The sequence below is a fragment of the Phoca vitulina genome, unplaced genomic scaffold (genome assembly GCF_004348235.1).
Source record: "Phoca vitulina isolate PV1807 unplaced genomic scaffold, GSC_HSeal_1.0 scaffold2, whole genome shotgun sequence".
NCBI lineage: Eukaryota > Metazoa > Chordata > Mammalia > Carnivora > Phocidae > Phoca > Phoca vitulina.
Genome location: NW_022589705.1, coordinates 8283292 through 8308094, shown reverse-complemented (window position 1 = coordinate 8308094; position 24803 = coordinate 8283292). Strand labels below are relative to the sequence as shown.

General features: G+C 38.0%; 1 protein-coding gene across 1 annotated transcript in view; it reads left to right on the top strand.

Moving 5' to 3' along the window:
* The window catches only part of CTTNBP2NL (CTTNBP2 N-terminal like), a 52274-nt gene that overhangs the window by 5327 nt on the left and 22144 nt on the right, over positions 1-24803 (top strand). Inside the window, exons 2-3 of the mRNA XM_032421499.1 lie at positions 7304-7427; positions 10340-10447. Coding sequence (XP_032277390.1) covers positions 10349-10447 — 99 coding nt within the window. The 5' untranslated portion in view covers positions 7304-7427; positions 10340-10348. The remainder of the gene's footprint in view (positions 1-7303; positions 7428-10339; positions 10448-24803) is intronic.

The window sequence follows — 24803 nt, the reverse complement described above, 5'->3', positions numbered from 1 at the left end:
CTAGGTCACACATTTTCACCTCATGCCTGCGCTGTTGAAGTTTTCTCCTAACTACTTTTTCTGCTTCCAATTTCTCATCAGTCAAAGCAGCTCTTTCCTTTCCTAAAACTATGCTTTTGTTCTGAAATTCACCTGGTTAAAAATGTTTAGTGGCTTCTCATATCCTAAAGGATAAAGCCCAGTCTTGTTGGCCGTAATTCAAGGTTTTATACTGTACATTTCTTTCCAACCAGCATTTTTTAGATACCCCCCTTTGAACCACACTGCTAGGTGCTAAGTTTAATCAAGTTGAGTTTGTATAGGAGAGCAAAGTCTTAGAAGACAGATATGTAAACAGAAGAACTGATACAACAGAAGATGATAACTAGTACTGGGTTATGAATATAGATACATATCCACTATGCATTTATCATAATGTAAAAAATAGCCATGCTATGTTTAGAAAATCCATTTCTCAGGCATTAAGTTAAAATTGTGACTTGATTAAAAGCTGTAAAAATTCGTGGAAGCGAAGGCATGCTTTTCACCTGTGTCCTAAATCACAAAAATCTAGTGTAGGCAGAAGGATGTCCTTTTCTTAACCCAAGTATGGAGATAACCATTGGCCTGAACAAACGCTGTGCGTGTCCCTGAGCCGACTTTCCCAGAAACTGGCCAGGCAAGCCATCTCCTTCCTGGAGCAGATCAACCCGTCAAGTCAGAAGGAGTAAACTTGTTTTGATTTCTAAATTAGACACATGAATGGTAGAAACTGGCATCTCATCACCAGAAAAGGGAAACTTTATTATCCTTGCTGATGAAACCACATATGTGCTCCAGGGATGAGAACTGACCAGTCACTCATTTTAACTGGTCGATATCCTGTTAGAGTAGGTGGTGTGACCCCATTTTATAGATGGAGAACTGAAAACTGAGAGGTTAAGTGGATCAAGGAATGATGAAGTAGCAGAGCCAGGATGCAAACCTAGGCCTGTCCTGCTCCAAAGCCCACACAGCTTTTCACTGCAACATACCGCCTCTCAGGAGAATTATTGTCCCCAAAGAACCTTGGAGCAAAAACAGTTACTAGGTCCGTCGTTGGTGATTTCCAGCTGATAGCAGATTGTTAAACTTTTTTTTTTTTTTAAATCCGTGATCTGATTTAGAAGACAAAATTTAAGGGGCGCCTGGGTGGCTCAGTCAGTTAAGCGTCCGACTCTTGATTTCGGCTCAAGTCGTGGTCTCAGGGTCCGGAGATCTAGCCCCAAGTTGGGCCCCGCATTGATTCTCTCTCTCCCTCTCCCTGCCCCCCCCCCGCTTCCCCTTCCCCCCCACCCCACTTGTGTGTAGGCATGCACTCTCTCTCAAAAAAAAAGATTTTTTTTTCATTTCAAAAAAAAGGAAGATAGAATTTAAAAGGTAAAACACCACTATCAGTTATAATATTTGTTGTGGAATTTTTGCAGTTCTGGGAGAGTAAGGTTATGGGCATAGCTACAACCCAGATACCTTGACTGTTTTATGGCTCATCCTTGTACTGTATGTTCTGTTTCTTACCAGTTTGGAATCCTGATGGAGTCAATGACTTCCTTCTACATTGACATTTGAAGGGTTTTTGTATTTCAGGCTGCTCCTAGAATTGTGGCCCATGAATCATTTCACTGGAAAGAAAATCAATCTATATGTTATTTTTTCTTCGTTGCAGTATTTTACAACTCATGGTGGCATTATTTTAGAAAAACAAAAGTTTGGGGAATGATAGACACATAGATGATACATATATGTCAGTGAAATCTTGTTATAATTTCATTTAAACTAAATAAAGTCAACTGACAAATATACTCGGTTCATACTTTGGTATTTTTCTAATGTTAAAAGACATTTTTTAATGAAAAATATTAACATAAAATCTATTATTCGTTTTCATTAACGTACATTCCAGTAGCTTAACTAATGTAGTTCTTCTGGTTTGGTCTTGTCTTAGATGAGAATACTTGAAAGGGTGTAAACAGATATCCAGGTAGACAGACCTGTTTTTAATAGCGTTGTGCTAAATGTCCTCATTTTGGGAGAGAGATGTTTAAATGTTTGTTTATGGGCATGAGGCCACTTCCTTCTTTTCCTCAATACACATACAAATCTTATTGGCAACAATGAAAGAGACAGAAGTATACACATATACACTTAGTGAGAGAAAGAGATGGATATTCACACACAGGAAGAGATACACCAGAGATGCATGAGTCTTAAAACAGAGCTAAACAAGGGGCGCCTGGGTGGCTCAGTCATTAAGCATCTGCCTTCAGCTCAGGTCATGATCCCAGGGTCCTGGGATCAAGCCCCGCATCCGGCTCCCTGCGCAGTGGGAAGCCTGCTTCTCCCTCTCCCACTCCCCCTGCTTGTGTTCCCTCTCTCACTGTCTCTCTCTCTCTCTCTCTCTGTCAAATAAATAAATAAAATCTTAAAAAAAAAAAAACAGAGCTAAACAAAACAAAAATCTGATATCCATCATGGTGTCCCAGAAAGTGGATTAGACTGGATCTTCAAAAGATCCCTAAGTGTTAGGCCTCGTTTTACTATTTAACTGTAATCTTCAGGAATTCGCTGAACAATCCTGGCCTCAGTTTTCATCTGTAAAATGAAGAGTGCTGAATTAGATTATTTCTGAGGTCCCTTCCAGATTTGTGGATCACGTTTTAGCTGAGGTTTTTCTACCACACAACTCCTAAAGCTGGTAAAATGAGATCAGATGTGAATAGTAGTTACGAGGTAGCAGGAGTTGTTAAGGAAGCTGCTGGAATCAAATTACTTAGGTTCCTGGGACGCCTGGGTGGCTCAGTCGGTTAAGTGGCTGCCTTCGGCACAGGTCATGATCCTTGGGTCCTGGGATGGAGTCCCGCATCAGGCTCCCTGCTCAGCGGGGAGCCTGCTTCTCCCTCTGCCTGCCGCTCGCCCTGCTTGTGCTCTCTCTCTCTCTGACAAATAAATAAATAAAATCTTTAAAAAAAAATTACATAGGTTCAAATCCCATTTCTGCTGCATACTAGATTGGAGACTTTGAGCAAGTTATTTAGCCTCTGTGCCTCACTTTTTCAGTCTGTAAGATGGGGATGTGATGGTGGTTATAACATCTGTCATCTAAGGTTGTTCTGGGGGTTGAATTAATTCATGGCAAGTACTTGGAACACTGCCTGGAACACATTAATGTTTATCTTTTTTGTTTTGTTTTTATTTAGCTCAATAAATGTTTATCTTTTTTGTTATTACTATTCCTGCTTGAATTCTTCTTGGAAAACTCTGCTATAAAACTCTGAGGTGGTGGTGATTAACATTGATAGGCTCAATTATATCATTATTCATTTCTGTACTAAGCATAAATCCAGAAAATCTGGCATCCTAGAATCTGCTGTGAAAAGAGTATGTTTGAATAGAGTACTGAAAGTATTTTTAATGTCAACCTTAATTAGCTTCATTACAGAACTGGTTTCTTGAGGCCTACTTCAAAGTCTGTATTGACTATTGGATATACAAGCATCTCGATCCCTTAGCACTGTTGCAATTTCTTTCTAAGTGCATTATTCGTATTACATTTCAGGATCCTGAAATTTATAATCTCCGAAACTGTTTTGAAACCATTCTGTTTTATATAATACTATATTGTGTGGCTCAAAAAAACAAACTGATAGCAATAAGACAAAGCAAGGCATTCTGAGAAATGTTACAGCACTCTCCTGGTAAAGGGAAGGCTTAGATCTAGTTGCTCTAAGAGACTTTAAAGTAATAAATGGTTAACATGTTGTATTAGTTTGCTAGGGCTGCCATAACAAGGTACCATAGACCAGGTGGCTTAAACAACAGAAATTTATTTTCTCGCAATCCTGGAGGCTAGAAATTGGAAATCAGCGTGTCAGCAGGATTGGTTCTTCTGAGGCCTCTCTCTTTGGCTGTAGTGACCATCTTTCCCCTATGTCTTCACATGGTCTTTCCCTGTCACATGTTTGTGTCCAAGTTTCCCCCTCTTACAAGGATACCAGCCATATTAGATTAGCTGCCCCCCCCCCAATAACTGCATTTTAACTTAATTCCCTTTTTAAAGACCGTGTCTCCAAATGTATTACATTCTGAGGTGCTGGGGATCAAGACTTCAATATATGAATGGGGGCAGGCACCCAATTTAGCCCAAACACTTTTTTTTTTTCCTGAGAGAGAGAAAGAGAGAGCAGGGGGTGGGGGCAGAGGGAGAGGGAGAATCTTAAGCAGGCTCCACACTCAGTGTGGAGCCCAATGCTGGGCTCAGTTGCACGACCCTGAGATCATGACCTGCTCCGAAATCAAGAGTCAGAGCTTAACTGACTGAGCCACCCAGGCGTCCCCTAGCCCAAGGATCCAAATAGTCCAGTAATATCTTTTATCTTCAACTGAAAGATTGATTTGACATTGTAGTAAAGCTTATATTGCTTAGTATTGTAGAATTCAGTAAAATATTTGTTTTTATATCTTGGTTTTAGAACCTTTGTAAATAATAATAGCAAAAACAGCTCTCTTTAGTAAATGTACAAAAGATTGCTTTCTTGGTCAGAAAATTATTTTCTGATAGTATTTTGACATGTTTTTCTTCCCTAGCCTAATTCTAAAATGCCAAAAGTGGAATGAGAAGTACAATTTGGAATGTTGTCATTCTCTTACCCCTAAATGCATAAATAACCCTTCTGAAAAACTAGAAGTGCCAGAGGGTGGGGAAACTTAAATCTTTTTGAGATAGTCAAGGTATGTCAACGCCTTCCACCCCCAGATAGTAGGTTGCTTTGGATACATTTTTAAAAATAGCAGTGCATTTTTGTCTGTATTTAGATTTAGTATTTATAAATGTGACATGTTTATTTTTTAAGTTTCATATATTCTGGGTTTTTAAGGAAGTACATTATCTAGTAGAAAGCTGTCAAAAACACCCATTTTGTATGTCAGTGTTGACTCTGAATTTTAAGAATTAATTGGCCTCCTATATGTTGGCTTAGCTGATACGTATGTGAAAATCCTTACATAATTGGAGCAAATTTGCTTTCTATCTTATTGCTAATACTAAAACTTACTAAATGGCCTGAATCCCAGTCAATTGCAGCCCAAGTATAAGTTTTTTAAATTTGATGTCTCAGTATATATTAAAGAAGTGATTTTTATGCAGTTTGCAAGCGTGATTTTCTGGGCAAAACAACTGATTTGTTTTTTATACTAGCCAAGTTGACTTAAAAAAAAAAAAACAGATCTTGTAGATTTTTTAAAGTGTTTCTATGTCCAAATTATCTAAGACTCATCCAAAAATGTGCTTTCCCTCTTTCGTGCCCCATACTATCCACCATTTAGAAATCAAGCCTACAGTTCCACATAAAGACATACACCCAGATACTAGATAGACAAACATCGTACTTGTACTCCACCCTGCCCTGCCCTCCTGCTTACATAGCTATAGAAACTGTTTGGGGTGTTTCTTTTTCTGCCAACCAGTCTCTCTGTGGTAAAAAAGGCAACAACGCCTGCTATCCTGTAGAATTAATTCAGAGTTCCAGAGCAAAAGCTGGGACTTCCTCAAGAATAAAAAGGTACAACCAGAACCAGAACAAATGGAGCTTGGGTATTATCCAGAGAAGGGAAAAGGTCAGAATAAAATGAACAGAACCCAAGCCACAGCAACATATCTCCATGGCAAAATCAGCACTGCCATTTAGGAGGCTCAGGGAGGAGTGAGGGTGCCCTTCTTGATAGCCTCAACGCTTGTGACTGTTGGCACCTAAAAGTTTGTATAGAAGACTCACACACTCCTGACTGTTGGCCCCAACTTGATGGAAAGTAGCATGTGAATAGACCAAATGGTGTGCTGGGCAAACTGATGTTTAAAATCATTTATTGATAACCTAAAAATAAGTTTCGTACATATCCCATAAATAGGCTTATTTTTTCCAGGGTTTTAAAATATGTGTAATTTATCTCTTTTCTTATATATATTTATTTTTTAATTGAGAAAACTATAAAGCTTAATATAGCTACAGTTAGCTATACCACAGTGTATGATAATGTATCCAAACAACTTGTCTACGAGTGGTTTTTATTTCAAATTTATAGACTGTGGCATGCCTTGAACAGACCTATCTGCCTCTAAACTCTAAGGAAAGTTGCGTCTTGGAGACATTCAAATGGAAGGAATGAGCTGAGCATCTGGCTGAAATGATCTTGTCTTTCAGAGTTACTTAATGGATGATGACAGTGACAAGTAACAGCTCATTTAGAAAGCAAGTAGAGAATGAGTCTGTAGACTACGATACAGCATGCCAAAAATCTGGCAGTCATATTTCTGACAATTAATATGGAATTAGCAACAGCCTTTTTCCGAGTATCTTGGGCCACATCATTTATATATTAGGCAAAAATGGGAGTCAAGTTTAAGAGTTGTTGCCTTAAAGTACAAGACAAAAGTTATGTTTCCTCACATAAAATTTAAAGCCTATCATCTTTTTAAAAGTTTGCTGGGTCTTAGGGGCGCCTGGGTGGCTCAGTCGTTAAGCGTCTGCCTTCGGCCCAGGTCGTGATCCCAGGGTCCTGGGATCGAGCCCCACATCAGGCTCCCTGCTCAGTGGGAGGCCTGCTTCTCCCTCTCCCACTCCCCCTGCTTGTGTTCCCTCTCTCGCTGTCTCTCTCTGTCAAATAAATAAAATCTTAAAAAAAAAAGTTTGCCGGGTCTGATATACTATTAGGAAAACATAAACACAGAATTTGCATATAATTCAACACTTAATATTTGGGAAAAGGTAGGAGCTGGGATGAGTAATTAGCCTTACAGACAAAGTCCAGATGGTGACACGTTGATTTGTTTGTTCATTAACTGGCAGGAGGTGAGGGGGCAAGTGCGTACCTTACAAAATTTAGCAGTTTGAAAAGTTCGTTTGTAATTATGTTATTTTCCCATCTGAGTGTATTGTGCATCAGTCATGGTGATTTAAGCAAATAGGCTTTTGTCAATTCAGGGAGACAGTCATTTCTCTTCCAGGACTCTCATAAGTTAGTCCTTGAAATGGCAGTGGACATCTTAAAGTAAAAATGATTTTGAAAGCCCTCACCTTCCCTAACTGTAATTGCAAAAGGGAAGTCATATGCATGGTAGTTTTGCTATATTACTCAGCTTCGACTTGAAGAAGTAGCTGTTTTCTTTCTTGTCTCTGTCAACCCACACCTGTCAGGCCTTATCAGCTGTAATGACAGTTGACATTCATGGGATTTATCAAATCGTTTATAGTATGGTCACATAGACAATAAATTTCTTATTATTTTGCAGCATCGGACACTTTTCCACCATGCTGATGGCATTTTAAATATATTTGTCAATTTTCCCAAATTTTAACTGAAGAAGACCTTAAGAATTTATACTCGAGGACGAAAGTGTGACTGCCAATTATCAGGTCAGTATCACCCCCACCCCCACCGCTACCCCCACTCCCAGGAATATTGCTATCACCTAAAACATAATGCAGTTTTACGGTCTTTCCTTTATATTAAATTTATTGCAATGTCTTGTGTATTGAGATTGGATTCAAATATAAAGAACAGCAAAGAACTGCTGAATTTTAGTATTTCTAAAGAAAGGTTATGGGAATATGTGAAAACAGTCATATTGGTTTTTCAGTTACACAGCTGTGACCCTTTTTTTCCTCCTGTGTCATATTTGTATTGTATTCACTTCATGTAGACACTCAGCTGGACGAGTGGGTACATATTAGCAGAGTGCTCCAGATATTAAAATTTGTGTGCAGAAGCGATCTACAAATGTAGATCACAAGACTATAGTGCTTTATGCCATTGACATAGAATGGAATTTTTTCTTGCCTAGGCTGGACTCCTTTATAATTAAAGTGACTCTGAAGATTGTTTCAATTTTTCTCTTTTATGAGGATGTGTATTTATCACAACAGATCCAAGACTTTGATTTAGGTACAGTCTGTTTTTAGTTCGTTGTATATTCACTTTATTCTTATTTCATTGGATTCTCTAACAATTAATTCTTGATTTTTACCCATGAAAGCTTAGAATGGAAAAAAGAAGGACTTTGGAGATTATCTAGTCTGTCTGATTTTACCTGTGAGGAAACTCAGTGCTGGAGCAACTGGGTAACTTTTTTCCCCAAGGCCATAGAGCTGCTTAGTGGCGGACCTCAGATTTAAATTTTGCACTCCTCACTCCCAGTCTGTTATGCTTTCTTCACATGCCACTGCTTCCTTCAGCCCCAGTTTTAGATCTCTAAATAAGAGTATTGAAAGGCTACAAAGATATTGAAAGAAAAAAAGAAGAATACGTGTGAACACTACCATTATTACTTTGGTACTTCTGCATCCAGTTCATTTACTCAGTGTAGTTGGTATTCGCAGAGTACCTTTACAACTGCCCATTATTCTGCTTAACATCATGGGAGGGACGGGGATGGGCATAAAATGATAGGATTTTTCCTCTGCTTTTTAATTTCTGCGAGATTAAACCATGAAACCATCAGGAAGAAGGGGAAGGGTTTCATCTAAGAAACCAGTGTGACTCAACTGGTGGCTTAAATTCCTCACCGTTCTTCACTCCAGGTTGCTATCACCCCTCTTCATTTATGTTTCCCAACCACAAAAGGGCAGCTTGAAGGTATTTCTGAGGTCAGATCTTGGCTGCCCCCAATTCTGATAATGCCTTTCTTAGAATTCTTGTGGAAAGTGAGAGAGGATAGTAGTTATTAATAGTTAAACCATTGTTTAGCTTGTATCAGGAATTTGGCAAGATGTTTTACATTTATTAATCCAATCTTCACAGCAACCCTATGAGTTAGATATCATCATCCCCCTTTCACAGATAAGAAAACAGAGAATCAGAAAACTTGCCCCGAATCATGCAACTAAGATGATGCAGACCTGGCATCTATCTGACTGCAAAGCCATACGCTCTTTCCAACATACCATCTTAAATTAAGTGTGTGGCTTTCTTAGGTTTGTGGGCTTTTGTTTTTGTTTTTTTTTAGTTATTTTTAAAATACCTGTTGTGAGAGGTCTTCTGTAATCCAGAAGTGAGGATCACTTACCAGCTGCTGAAACTCGGTAGTTAGAAAGTTAGCAGTTAGAGCTGAAGTTAGATGGAACATATTTTGCCATATGGCAAAAGATTCATACAGCATGTCTTGGAACACAATCTAACAACAGTGAAGTACGCCTTTTCTACACGCTCTCCCTCACTGAGAGGCAGTAGCTCTGGAAGGAATCAATGACTCTTTTGTGTGCCTCCTAAAATTTAATGTGCTCATAAGAGTTGGGAATTACTGGAGGGTGTGTGAACTCGTCATGTTGTAATTCACTTTAAAGGAAACTGTATGAGAGTGACAATTTGGAATTAAAAAGGGGGAGAAGGAAAGTAGTATTTGCTCAGTCTCGGAAGTTATAAAATGTATCTTACTATACCCCTGGTCAGAAGACCCTTGGAAAATTGTGTAGCAGTCTAACTTCTGTCTCTGTGGATTTTGAGAAATTAATCTTGTGGAAAGGACTGAGTTTGTGCTATGCAGTTTGCCATTTAACATATTTCAAAAGATGTAAGACTTCTCAGAAACGTGAACTTGCTGAGTCAGATAAATTCAGTTTGTAGTAATCTGTCCAATTAAGATTTTTACTAAGGACAGTATATTTTAAGAAATTATTTAAAAGTATATTTGTATGATGGTTGCATTGAAGTCTTATTTTACTATATGAAATATAAATACCGTGATAGGTGTTTTTCCTTTTTAACTGTTTCACAGAGAACACCTATCACGTGAAAGTAGATGGTTTAAAAGAAAAATGTCTCCCATACTGCCACCGGACATTGTCTTTGCCCAAATTTCGTTTCAGCCAACTTTGGAGGGATGCCAGAATGTTTTATATACACTTTAGGAATTTGATTCTCTAAAACTGGGAAATCTTTTCATGATCTCACGATTTTCTGGTGAAATAGTATTCATGGTAACACAATTTTACCTGCGCTTCTAGTGAACTAAACTCATGACTAATTCTTTCTGAGACCTCCCAGGATGTTCGTAAATATGCCTGGAGGAAAAAAATGATGGAAAATTGATCTTTGTGAGTAGTGATGAAATCCATAATTAAGGTGAATTTTATTTTCTCTTACTGCTCAGTTTATGATTAACACCAGAAAGCTCTTATTTTTTCTACTTAATTGTACAGTTTGCCATCTTAAAGCATTTTTTTACTGTAATTGTTGCTCTTTTCTTGTCTGACTCAATTTATTTTTTTCTTTAGTAATATCAGACTCACTCTGTCTTCTGGAGATTGTCTGATCATTGTCTTTGTTTTAGGCTTTCAGGATGAATCTGGAAAAACTCAGCAAGCCTGAACTCCTAACACTATTCAGTATTCTTGAAGGAGAGCTTGAAGCAAGGGACCTCGTGATAGAGGCTTTAAAGGTGTGTTAAAGAAAAAAAGAGGTCATCGTATGTTTTGAAAGTCATTTCATTGGTTGTAATTTCTTTAACCTGGATGTTTCTGTAGCTCCTGTTGAAGTTCAAGGCCTGGGTATACATACTGATACTTGCTCTGGCAGCTACCTGTGTGGTATGCGTTTAGGGACGTTGGTAAAGCCTTTCTGACCCCAAAATAGTTCCTTAAGTCTCTCTACCTCATGTCTGGACCTTGAACTTCGTTCTTTAGCTTAGAGGCCTTAACCATTTTTGAATGCCAACTGCTTCAGAACCTAATGAGACTTGCTTCCTAAAAAATGTATATACATCCGTATACCAAAATTCAGGATATAATATCTGGGAGATCAAGGACTCCATGAAGACCATCTCTGGATTCCCTAGACCCCAGATAAAGAATTCTTACTTTTTTTTTTTTTTTAAAGATTTATTTATTTGACAGAGAGAGACACAGCGAGAGAGAGAACACAAGCAGGGGGAGTGGGAGAGGGAGAAGCAGGCTTCCCGCCGAGCAGGGAGCCCAATGCGGGACTCGATCCCAGGACCCTGGGATCATGACCTGAGTCGAAGGCAGACGCTTAACGACTGAGCCACCCAGGCGCCCCAAGAATTCTTGATTTAGTATTTGGTATCTGTTAAGACACAAGGGATGGGGGAGGCGGGTCTGTGATATGCTTTCCACTCAGTTTTTCCATGAGCCTAAAACTGCTCTAAAAGGGGTGCCTGGGTGGCTCAGTCAGTCAAGCGTCCAGCCCTGGATCTCAGCTCAGGTGTTGATCTCAGGGTCTTGAGTTCAAGCCCCACACTGGGCTCCACACTGGGCATGGAACCTACTTAAAAATAGTAAGTAAAAATAAAACAAAAAATAAAACTGCTCTAAAAAAATAAAGTCTTAATTTAAAAAATACAAGGGGGTATACCTCCTTTCAAGTTTCATGAATCCTGTACACCGTTGGAAGGATGTTTCCCAATTTGTCTTGAGATCAGATTTGGAGAGGCAAAGAAAAGACAGTAAGGGTATCTGTGTGAGCAGCAGGAGGATGAGAAGGAGGAGAAATGGTCAAAGAAAAGAGACTTGAGCATGCTGGAGAGAGCATAGTCCCTGCAAAGCTCACCAAGTCTAAGGATCTAAGAAGATGTTTATAGTTTCAAATTTTAGTTAGAGATTATATCAGTGTACATCTTAAAGCTCATTGGTAAAAGGTTTATGAAGTACTTTGGGTGTTTTTTGTTTTCAAAATTATCCTCTTTATTAAATATTGCATTAATATTTATTTCATGTGTGTTCATATGAAGCTCCATTGTTGAAGATTTTTTTTAGAGCAACAAAGATAATTTTCTAGATAATTTTCAAGGAGGCTTAGAGAATCAGTGATTTCCTAAGTAGCCAACAACAACCACTCAATAGAGTTCATACAAAAAGCCTTTTTCCCTTCCTGCACTGATATAGAGTAAATGTGTTGTTCATTTAGTCATATCTGGGTAGTCTTTTCTTGGGTTACTCCAAAATTATATTTGTGATAAAAATAAAATCTAAACCTATTATTTCTATATGCTCTTACACTTAATTTGTTTTTCAAGAATGACTGAAAAAGACTGACATTTCTGTCTAATAAATATGCCTCAGGGTAGTTTATCACTGAAAACTATTGGGTTTTTTTGTTTTGTTTTGTTTCCCCTGGTAGCTTTGTCATACGTGATAAGTAATTTCCAGTGGTTTCATTCTCCAGAGTGCATGAGGCAATTCCCTTCTGATATGTGGGGGTGGGGGTGGGGACGGAGTCTGTCTTCTTTTCTTCCTTTCCCTGCTTGCTTCAGTCTTGGCTTTGCATGGCTCCCTGCGGATCACATGTTTATGGCTTTGACACATGCCTAGTCACATACGTTAAAGTTTATTGCCTGAGTCTTTGCCTCCCATACCACTAATTAGAACTGTATGACTTTGGTCACGTCATTCAATCTGTCTGGAGCACAGCTTCCTTCTCTGTAATAAGAATAAATGATTAATAACTAGCATTTGTGTGTAACACTACAATTTGCCAGGCATTGCAGATACTGCAACAGTGTAGGAGTCATTTTTTCCCCTTCATGTAGATTCTTTCAGTGCATACCATGTTCCCCATATCCAAGGAACAGTCAGTGGTTGCTAATGTTATGAATGGATGACTCTAGTGTGCCCTCAGAGGTGCCCAGTTTTTTAATGACTCTCCTGCCAACATACATTGCATATAAATGTTCACTCTGGCTGGTGACTCATTTCTGCCACTTCCACAGGCCTTCCTTCCCCTTTTGTCACTATTGGTGAATTTTCTTCCTTTCCCTGTACATCCTTGGAAACTATTCTATTTCTTATAACCCCCTCCATTGTTACCAGTAGTCCTAACCTGATTAAACCCAGGGCACCCTCCCATTTCTTATCCCATATTTTTCTGCTCAATGAAGAGAAGAGAAAAAAGGATTGGGGGAAGTTTGAGCTCGTTCGTAATCCTCACTTCTATTGCCTGGTGTTTTCTCACTTCTTTATCTTGGTTCTCATCTGAGATCCTGGCTCTCCGGTCCGTAGGCATTATCAGCTTAGAACCCAAAGAGTTCGCCACTTAGGCTGCACTGGGAAGTACTTGGCTCATGGCAATGACTCCTTGTAAAACCCAGAAAGCATTTTCCAGGAGCAGTATTATTACAAATAGCCATCAGATTTTAGGAAACTACAGTAATTTGGCAACATTTGTTAAAGAGACTCAGCTGAGGATCTACCCCTACTGGCACTGGGACTCCAGGAGCCGGTTCCCCATAAATATTACAGTTGACTTTTACAAAAACTTGTGTGCCTCAGCCCCTTCACAATTGAGGTAGGGTGGTGGGGGGATGGCTGTCTCTAATGAAAAAACCAGGCTGACCTTATTTTCTCTTTGCTTTTCAGCCTTAGAAATCAAACAAACCTATAGAGCTTTATGTGTCTATTTTGCTAATCATTATATCCTCAGCACCAAGCATAGGGCCTAGCATATAGACACACAACAAAGGTTTGTCAAACAGATGAAATGATTGTACCATTGTGATGCATTGCTTTAAAAGACTGCCATAAGATTTCAAAGTGAACGTTGTGAATTATTAAATTTTACAGCTTGTTCTTATGTGGCTGCAACATACTGCCTTCTGGTTTTAATGTTAACGGATGCGTAGGTGCTTGTTGCACATGTTTTCCTAAAATACATTTTTTCTGCGCGAATCCAATTTTAGTTACTTCAGGCAGCTTCTGACAAGTTGAAAGAGCAGCTTGAGAAGCAGGAGCTATAATTAAGGGAGCATTTGGATATAAGATACCATTCAGAATCGGGCACAAGTGTTGTGTTTAGTCTGCATAGGGCTTGGAGGTGATAAAGTTATCTTCTGAGGCTTAAGCTAGATGCAGTTTAGATTGAAATGAATAGCTTAGCCAGAAGTGGGACGTCTTTAAACGGTCTATTGTTAGATAAAATAAGTAGCAGCTGGGGTCAAAACTGTTTCAGTCCCTTTGAGAAAAGCAACTGCCATACCAGATTCTTAAAGTTAAAATGAAATCTCTCTTTATTTGTAGTTTTTTGTTTTTTATTTTAGTTTATTTGTTTGGGCTTCTGTAATATATAAAGATTTTACTATTATTATTTCTGTAATTCTTGCTTAATAATAAACACCTGTTGGACTTCTCGGACTAATATGGCAGCTTACTAATTTTCTTCCATTTAGTATTCTTTCTTAATTCATGTTTAGTGGGTTGAAAAGGTTTTGAAATAGTTATGATTGGTTTTTTCCTTCTGTTTAAGTAAAAAAGCTTATCTTTTTTTTCCCTCCTTACCTTCAAAATAGATTTTTTTTCCTGGGCATAAACTCTGTTCTTCAAACTTACAGCTTTGAACAAAACCACATCGTTCGCTGTTGCTGCTAAATAAATAGTAGGTCACATTGGCAGGGTTGGGTTTATATAGGGATATATTTATTATAAAGGTCTCAGATCCTACATATAGAGCTATAATTATAAAAGAACTTCATTCCACTGCATCAAAAACTAATGATGTAATGTATGGTGATTAACATAACATAATAAAAAAAATTTTTTTTAATTAAAAAAAAGAACTTCATTCATTTTCCAGAATTTCTGCAAAGTACCAGATTGCAACTACATCCTTCTAGAAAAACCCCCACCATAGTTACTTTTCTCCCCCAGAATATGAAAGCCTCCTCATTCTTCTATTGCAGCCAAGACATGTTTGGCATAGAACCAGGAAAGTCAGTAGAAAATAGTGTAATATTCAACTTTTCTATATTTATTTATTTTTTTTTTTTTTTTAAAGATTTTATTTATTTATTTGACAGAGAGAGACACAGCGAGAGAGAACACAAGCAGGGGGAGTGGGAGAGGGAGAAGCAGGCTTCCCGCAGAGCAGGGAGCCCGATGCGGGGCTCGATCCCAGGACTCTGGGATCATGACCTGAGCCGAAGGCAGACGCTTAACGACTGAGCCACCCAGGCGCCCCCAACTTTTCTATATTTAAATTCTAATTGTTACAGAGGCCATTTATACTTTATTTGGTCCTAATTGAACTTTTATATAAAGTGATTTTCTGTTTTACAAGAGATTATGTCAGAACAAAACATTCTTTGTGAAAGTCTTTCTCTTTGACCAGTTTATTTTCATGAATGAGAACACTATAGGAATCCCTTCCACAGTGAAAGCAAATTACATTGCTCATGAACTAACTATCCTGGGGAGGCTGGGGTGGAATCACACAGTTCAACAAGGGAGCCTCAGCTCATTAATTCTAAGCAGCTCTAGGAGATGGCTTCCCAGTGAGGTTTGACTACTCCAGAGGAAGATGGAGGACCCTTAATGGCCATTTAAAAACTTTGGAAAATAGACTCATTTACTCTTAGTTATGATTATTAGAACAAAAGTTTTACAGTCCATCCATTTCGAACAAAAGTATATTCCATAAAGCAAGAAATACTGAAAATATGCTGTTCTTCATACAAAAATGAATCTTTAGATTAAATATTTGTTGTCAATAGGGCTTACACTTTAGCTTGTTTTTCTTGTGGGAATTGATGGTTGTGAGTTGACCCACCCCCACCCCCACCACCAAAAGCATGTATTTTGAGACAGCCGGCAAGGGTTAAGGGTGTGCTCTGGGGCATGAAACAGATGTTATGTTATACCCCCCTCCCACCCCTAATGAAAACAGGAAATACAGGGACAAGGTGGAAGCCTTTTTAGAATGGATTTATTTTTCCCATTGATTTCCTTGTGTATTTCTCCATTGTTTGATTTGGCATATATTGACATACAATAAGCTGCATATATTTAATGTGTATAAATTGATATTTTGTTACATGTATACCCTCATAAAACCATTACTACAATCAAGATAGTGAACATATCCATCCCCTCCCCCAAATTTTCCCCATGCCCCTCTGTGACTCTTTTACCTAACCTTCCCTACTCCTCCCTACACTGGCACCCAACCCACTAATCCAGTAGAAATTAGTTTACATTTTCTGGGATTTTATATAAGTGGAATCATACAGAATGTACATTTTTTTTTCCTTGGCCTGGTATTTCACTCAGTGTGATTATCTTGAGATTTATCCATGTTGTTATTGTATTAATAGTCCATTCCTTTTATTACTGAGTAGTGTTCCATCATATGTCTGCTCCACATCTGTTGGTGAACATTTTCATTGTTTCCAGTTTTGAACTGCTGCAAATAAAACTGCCTATACAAGGCTTTGCATAGGCATATGCTTTCATTTTTTTTGGATAAGTACCTAGGAATGAAATGGTTCTGTTACCTGGTGGGTGTATGTTTGTTTGTTTGTTGTTGTTAAGAAACTGCCAAACTTTTCCAGAGTGGTTATACTACTTTACATTCTCACCAACACTTGGTATGGCCAGTCTTTTTTAATCTTAGCCTTTCTAATAGGTGTGTAATATCTCATTGCAGTTTTAATTTGCATTTCCTTTTTTTTTTTTTTTTTAAGATTTTATTTATTTATTTGATAGAGAGACACAGCCAGAGAGGGAACACAAGCAGGGAGAGTGGGAGAGAGAGAAGCAGGCTTCCTGGGGAGCAGGGAGCCCGATGTGGGGCTCGATCCCAGGACCCTGGGATCATGACCTGAGCCGAAGGCAGACGCTTAACGACTGAGCCACCCAGGCGCCCCAATTTGCATTTCCTTATTGACTAATGATGTTGAGCACCTTTTCATGTGCTTCTTCACCATCTGTATTGTTTCCTGACTTGTTCAAATTTTTTGGCCGTTTTTAAAATTGTTTTCTCATCATTGAATTTTGAGGATTTCTGATTTACCTGGGTGCAAGTGCTTTATCAGATATATATCTTGCAAATATTTTCTCCCTGTTGGTGGCTTCTCATTTTATTCTCTTCACTGTATTTTTTTTTTCTTTTTTAAGATTTTACTTATTTATTTGAGGGAGAGGGAAAGAGAGAACATGAGCGGGGGGGCAGGGCAGAAGGACAAGCAGACTCCATGGTGAACAGGGAGCAAGACGCAGGGCTCGATCCCAGGACCCTGAGATAATGACCTGAGCCAAAGCCAGACGTTCAACTGACTGAGCTACCCAGGCACCCCTTAACTGTATCTTTTGAAGAGCAAAAGTTTTTCATTTTGATGAAGTCCAGTTTCTCAATGTTTCTTTTATGGATTTTGCTTCTTTGCCTAAACCAAGATCAGAAAGGTTTTCTCCTGTGCTTTTTCCTATAATTTTATAGTTTAAGTTTTACACTTAGGTCTATGATACAACTTGAATTAATTAATTTGTTATATAGTACAACATATGGATCAAAGTCTTTCTGTTCATATGGATGTCCAATTGTTCTAGCACCACTGGTCGAAAAGACTGTCCTTCCTCTGTAGAATATTATCTTTTCTAATCCATGAATATGGTATTTCTCTCCATTTATTTAGGTCTCTCAGCAGTGCTTTATAGTTTTCAGATGTCTTTCCCATCTTTTGTCAGATGTATCACTAGTAGGGTAGTTCTATTTTTAACTTCTTGAGGAGCCTCCATACTGTTTTCCAGAGTGGCTACACCAGTTTGCATTCCTACCAACAGTGTAAGAGGGTTTGCCTTTCTTTGTATCCTCGCCAAATTCTGTTGTTTCCTGAGTTGTTCATTTTAGCCATTCTGACCGGTGTAAGGTGATATCTCATTGTGGTTTTGATTTGTATTTCCCTGATGATGAGTGCTGTTGAACATCTTTTCATGTGTCTGTTAGCCATCTGGATGTCTTTTTTGGAAAAATGTCTGTTCTTGCCTTCTGCCCATTTCTTAACTGGACTATTCGTTTTTTTGGGTGTTAAGTTTAATAAGTCTTTTATAGATTTTGGATACTAACCCTTTATCAAATATGTCATTTGCAGATATCTTCTCCCATTCCATAGGTTGTCTTTTAGTTTTGTTGATTGTTTCTTTTGCTGTGTAGAAGTTTTTTTATCTTCATGAAGTCCCAGTAGTTCATTTTTGCTTTCCTTTCCCTTGCCTCCTGCAGTCTCTTAGATCAAGTAGAGTGATGTGGAGTAGCTTTTTCAGCTTTGCTCTACTACTTTTTAGAAACTAAAATTCTGTAATTTAATTTTTAAAATTTTGCTGAAGAGAGTTCAGTAATTATTTTTCCAACAGCAAAACTTAATAGTAATTTAAAAATCATTAGCCGTCTCAAAAAAAGAAACAGTACTTCTGTTGCTTTAATGAACTGCTCCCTTTAAAGCAGCATTTATCCCTTGTCTTTATTAGTTTTAATAGTTTACTATCTTCTTATTTTTTTTAAAGATTTTATTTATTTATTAGAGAGAGAGAGAGCACAAGCAGGGGGAACAGCAGGCAGAGGGAGAGGGAGAAGCGGACTCCCCACTGAGCAGAGAGCCAGATGCGGGGCTCAATCCCAGGACCCTGGGATCATGACCTGAGCCAAAGGCAGACGTTTAACTGACCGAGCCACCCAGGTGCCCCTCTCTTATTTTTTGATAAATAATTTTATTTATTATTTTGAATAAATAATTTTTCTAAAGAGGAAAAACAAACAATATTGTACATTTTTCACCTTCTGATAGAATATTATTACCTCTTTCCTAAGGGTAACAGAACTAATCTATCTAATTGAAGTTTAAAGATTATCTTTGAGATTATCTTTTCATGTTAAATGATTTAAATTGTATGTCATATCACTAGCCAGTAAATACACATCAAAATATACTGTTTCTTTATTATTTCCTAGAAAGCATTCTTTTTCTCATTGTTAATTTGGACCACAAGAAGAAAATTTATTTTAAAGGGGATTTATTTATAAGGCAACATCCCTATATCTGAATGCTGTTTCAGAGAGTTACTGCAGTATAGTTAGACATAGTATTACTTTTCTGTTATGCTTTTGAATTAAAAATTCAATGTTGGTTTCTTTTATTAAGTATACTAATCTCAGGACATCTGTTTATTGAAGAGAGTTGCTGTAGTCTAAATGGTTTTATGTAAAAATTTATTTACAGAAAAAATTTTCTATAAGTTACTTCCAGTTACTCCCCAAACAGCTCATGATAACATAGTTATATTGTTCTAGTTCCAATTAATTCTTTATAAAAAGTAGCCTTTGCTTAATGGCTACATGAATTAGGTTATACATCCACATGGTGGATTGTTAGGTAGCTATTTTACATAGCTATTTTATGTAGCTATGTAAATAAATGGTGCCTGGGTGGCTCAGTTGGTTAAGCATCTGCCAGGGTCCTGGAGATCAAGCCCCGCGTCGGGCTCCCTGCTCAGTGGGGAGCCTGTTTCTCCCTCTCCCTCTTCTCCTCCCCTCTGCTTGTGTTTCCTCTCTCTCTCTCTGTAAAATAAATAAAATCTTAAAAAAACAGAACAAAACATGATGCATATGAAGACGTTTTAATGACATGGTAATGTTCCTACAGTGTAATATTAAATTTGCAAAGCAGTGCATAACATTAAATATATCTTCTAATCTTGATTATAAGAATAACGTGTGCATGTGTGTATACACAAGAAAAGGATTCAAACAAATAGATTGAAATTTGTAGTTTTATTTTTATTTATTTTTTTCTAGAGAGAGAAAGAGTGTCCGTACATGCACAAGTGGAGGGAGGGGACGGGAAGGGACAGAGGGAGAGAGAGAAATCTTAAGCAGACTCCATGCCCAGCACAGAGCCCAGGGCGGGGCTTGATCTCACAACCCTGAGATCATGACCTGAGCTGAAATCAAGAGTCAGACAATTAACTGACTGAGCGACCCAGGCACCCCTGAAATCTGTAGTTTTAGTATTAATAGTGGTTGTCCCTGGGTAGTGGAATCATATGCACATTTTAATTTTTTTCTCCAAAACTTCTGTATTATATGTAAATTACTTTGAAATCAGAAACATTTGCTTTTAAATACAGTAATCTTATACAACAGCTTCTTTTTTTTTTTAAGATTTTTTTTTATTTATTCATTTGAGACAGATACAGAGAGAGAGAGAGCATGAGCAGGGGGAGGTGCAGAGGGAGAGGGAGAAGCAGGCTCTCCGCTGAGCAGCGAGCTGAATGTGAGACTCGATCCCAGGACCCTGGGATCATGACCTGAGCCGAAGGCAGAGGCTAAACCATCTGAGCCACCCAGGCGCCCCTATACAACAGCTTCTTGTTCAAATTTCTGTTTATTAACAGTCATGCCCTAAGAAGATAATTTAGTTACATATTATTCACTTTGTAGGGAAAGATGTTAGAGCTAATTAGAACTACAATTAAATTCTAACTTATTTGTTGTTCCTGATAGTGTTAATATTATTCTTTTTCCAACCCACCCTAAATAACTCAATTGTCTCTGCCTGAAAAACCAACCTAAGTTCCCAAGCTATACAATAAAAAGTTCATAGAGTTTAGAGGAAGAAGAAAGAAAGCTATGATAAAGATACTGTTTATCATACCAGAGTCTAAAGAGGTATCTCTCAAACAGTTTTGAAATACATTCCATTGTTCTGCCACAATCCAGGCCACACATAGACACCAACATACATGAATTAACTAAAACAAAAATTTCACCACAATGTATACTAACTTTATGTTTTACTATAATATTTATACAATACCATGCTATATTATACTATTTTCTTGTCTTTTGTACTTTATTTTTCATTAAATGCTACTAACCCAGTTTCATGATTGTGATCCTACTAACCTAGTTTCATGACCCACTTTTAGAGATTTATCCTACAAATGTACTTAGACCCATCCAATAAAGTGTATGTGTAAGGATATTTATTGCAATATTGGTCATAGCAGCAAAATGCTGGAAACAGGGGCACCCGGGTGGCTCAGTCATTAAGCATCTGCCTTCGGCTCAGGTCATGATCCCAGGGTCCTGGGGTGGAGCCCCGCGTCAGGCTCCCTGCTCAGCGGGAAGCCTGCTTCTCCCTCTCCCACTCCCCCTGCTTGTGTTCCCTCTCTCACTGTGTCTTTCTCTGTCAAATAAATAAATAAAATCTTAAAAAAAAAAAAAATGCTGGAAACAACTTACGTGTCTGTTAGTAGGGTTCCAGCCAAGTAAATTATGGTATGATTATACAATAGAATACTATGCAACCATTAAAGAGAATGAGAGATAGATCTTTATGTATAACATTCTCCAAGATATAGTAAGTGAATAAATAAGGCACAGAACAGTGGGCATAGAAAAAAAAAAAAAGGAAGAAACAGTATTAAGTTGCAGCTGGTGAAGCCAGAAATACATCTCAAAATACCTCTTCCTTGCTTCCCCTTGGCTTGGTTCCTTTAAGAATAGTAGGAGCTCCCAAAAATGTTCTGCCCTGGGAAGAGAATGAAATTACTGAAAGGGATATACCAGGTTCAGTGGTGGGTACTCTGGCAGAAAAGAGCCAAAAGAAGCAGGAAAGGCTGGTCATATATGGACTGTTTCTAAATAGGGTATTTATATTAAAAAAAAAAAAAGAGGACTGCATTCTTAAGTGGTTGAACATTGTTGTTGCATTCAGAAAAACATTGAGCCCCAGAAAAAACAGCTACCTCTTAAGAGTAGTTGTCTGATATCAGCTACTGGCTGAACAGATTTGACCACATCATCATTCATATTACAAATTATGGCATTTAGTGGTTCGAGAGTAAAAGTTCCAAAAAATAAGCCAATTTCTCATTTAACCGACATCTTCCTGTGGCCTGTTTTTCGTATGCCTTTGAGGCAAGAAAGGAGGAACTTAGCTTGTGAAACACACAGGTCTCTAGCAGTTGGGGAGAGGCTTCACAAAAGATTATAGCAATGGGGAATTTCACTGCATTTATTCAGCCTGAAACTAAAACAAATAAAAAAGGGAAACAGCTTATTCCTGTTATTTTGACTTCCTCTTATTGTGTCTTCCTTGCATGTGTGAGCCTTGTGATTTGGGATTAATCAGAGGTTATTTCTAGTTGCTCCCCTTAAAGAGAAGAGAAAGGAAGACGGAGAGGTTGCTTGCAAGATTAAAGCCTGTGGTCCATGATTTAGTATTTCAGTTTAGCCAGTTACGGGAATAATTGGAAAGATAGGAGGAAACCCTCTTGTATGTTTGCTGAAAATCTTTATGGCCAGGGAGCATATATTGAATGAAGCAGGGAATTTTATTATGTGGGAATTTATTCCCTTAGAAAAGCAGAGGAATGTATCTATTCCGCCAAACTAGTCACATCCATGCACAAGGATGCTCATTGCAGTGTTGTTTAATACAGTGTTAGAAAACTGTACACACAACCTAAATGTCCGTTAATAAAATATAGCAACATCAACTGGTACACCCTTACTATGGCATATGATGTAATCGCCTTTTTTTTTTAAGGAGAAAAAAACAAGCAATGTACTGACTTATTAGAAAGATCTCTGAGACACAATAAGTGAAAAAGTACACATACACACATTTATGGGTATGCTTGGAGAAAGTCTGAGAGGATACCCATTATACTAAAAACTCTTGAGGAGGAAAGAGAGATTGGGTTGTGTTCAGGAAGGACTTTGGCTTTATCTATATAGTTAAATTTTTTATTAGAAAATATTCATTTATGATGAAATTAAAATAAAAATTATATTTTTAAGAAATATAGTATGAACTGGAACATTAAGGAGTTAAGAACAACATTTACTTCTTAACTGTCTTTACTTCTAAGTGATTTATACTCTCACATAAATCTGTATTAATTCTACAATAGAGTTAAGAGGGTAGAGAGAAGCCTAGCATGCTTGGGAGAGCATGAGCTTGTTACCACCACATCCCTGATTTTCTCCCAAAAAGAGCAAAGAGTAAATTTCCCATTAATTTTCAAATTCTGCTTTTGGACAGGATGCCTAAAAGTTCTTTCAAAGCAGATTCTTTCACAGGTCATGGACTCAAATTTAATAGAGCTGACAACATATGTATGAGGAACTACGTGACTAAAATTTCAAGAAATGTTATTATCATAGCAGGAGACCTATAACCCTTCAAAGTATTTTTCCTGGCTTCAGTTTCATATCTGTAGTTCATAATATTCCATTGTTTAACAACAACAAAAAGTATTTTCTGCATCCGAAAAGCCAGCTCCACCTAGTGAGTTCTAAGATACGCATAACTTCAAAATATTATTTTAATCTAATTCACTAGCTGTCTGTTCGACAAAAGACTGAATTCCTTGGTAGAAATGAGTATGTGACTGTGTTATTGAAGTCAGAAGTCTCTGTTCTTATTGACTGGAAACTTCATACATAAAACCTCTCACATTATTGTATCCAATAAGTTTTTGTAGGATTGAATCATACTTAATGTGATTTCTTTTTCTTTGTCTGCACTAGATTAGTGATAATACGGGAATTTATCAATTCATGCTGATAAGCATCACAGAAAATAGAGATTTTCATCTTTCTTTTTTATATCTGATATTTCTCTTTTGCACTAAATGTAAGCTCCGTGAGGGATGGATACTTAATCTTGTTCAGCACTGCATCCTAAATATCTAGAACCTCATCAGTTCTTGCAGAAATATTTGTCATATGAGAGAATAAGTTCAGGACCTTTGGGTCTAACTTGAATGTATTCAAGGCCCAAAATAGATTGCCGCTTATTAATTCATATTTTTGAGAAGAGAGGCTTAACTATAGTAATAATTTCATAACTTTACTGTTGATAATTCCCACTCAGTGACATTATTTACATTTCACCCTGAACTAAGAAGGAACAATTTGTTCTTCAGACAGGAAATCATTGCTTGTGTTTGTTTCCATATTTGTCTTAAAGGATACCAAATAATTGGGATATGTACCTTTGTTCAATATGCCGGGGTCTTCATCTAAAAAAAAAATGAAAGACCATATTTTAGTTTTCTTTTTTTTTTTAAAGATTTTATTTATTTATTTGAGAGAGAGCGAGAGTGAGAGAGAGCACAAGCAGGGGGAGCAGCAGAGAGAGAGAAGCAGGCTCCTCACTGAGCAGGGAGCCTGATGCAGGGCTTGATACGAGAACCCTGGGATCATGACCTGAACTGAAGGCAGACGCTTAGCTGACTGAGCCCCCCAGGCGCCCCCATATTTTAGTTTTCAACTGACATTTTACCTCAGCGACCCTACCTGTCAGAATGGGATGTGGTCACCTGCATTCCCTGACTGATGAGTAGCGGGAGCTTTGTGAGCCTCGTTGAAAATAGTGTATTATCTCTTTTTAAAGAGTACAGTATCGCTTGTCTTTATCTATCTAGATATTTCCAAAAATATTGTCGCCCAGACATTTGAGCTAAGGGCCTCCATGGGCATCTGTCTAAATTATACATAACCTCTCTCTTATCTTTCAGAACGACGTATTTACTTATCTCCCATTTCTCCATTGGGTTTTTGGTTTTGCTTTTGGCTCCCACCAAATCTTCCTCCTCTCCCCTTTCTCTGGTTGTTTTCCAAATGGATCACTTTTCCCTTTGAAATCCTTTCTTTTCCCTTTAAAACCTTCTTTTCCTGGGACAAGTGATGACCTTCTCTAGAGGAGGCCGAGAAGTCATTAAGGAAGAGGCTGAGACAGTCTTAGTGGCTTAAAAAAAGCCACTGGTGCCGTTGCTTTTGGGATTAAAGTGGTCAAGGGGGGGCCTGGGTTATCCCATTCTTGTCCTTGGTGACATTTAAAGTTTCCTAAGTATTGCTACCCTTTAGAGTAAAAAGGAAGCGCTCTTATATCTCCAAACAAAGATAACTCCTGTTCTTCCCATCCATGGTATTCTAATCCCCTCAGCACACTTTTATTATGGAGATAAAGGTGGTCGTGGGTTGGGATTACTTGGAATTAGTAGTAGCAG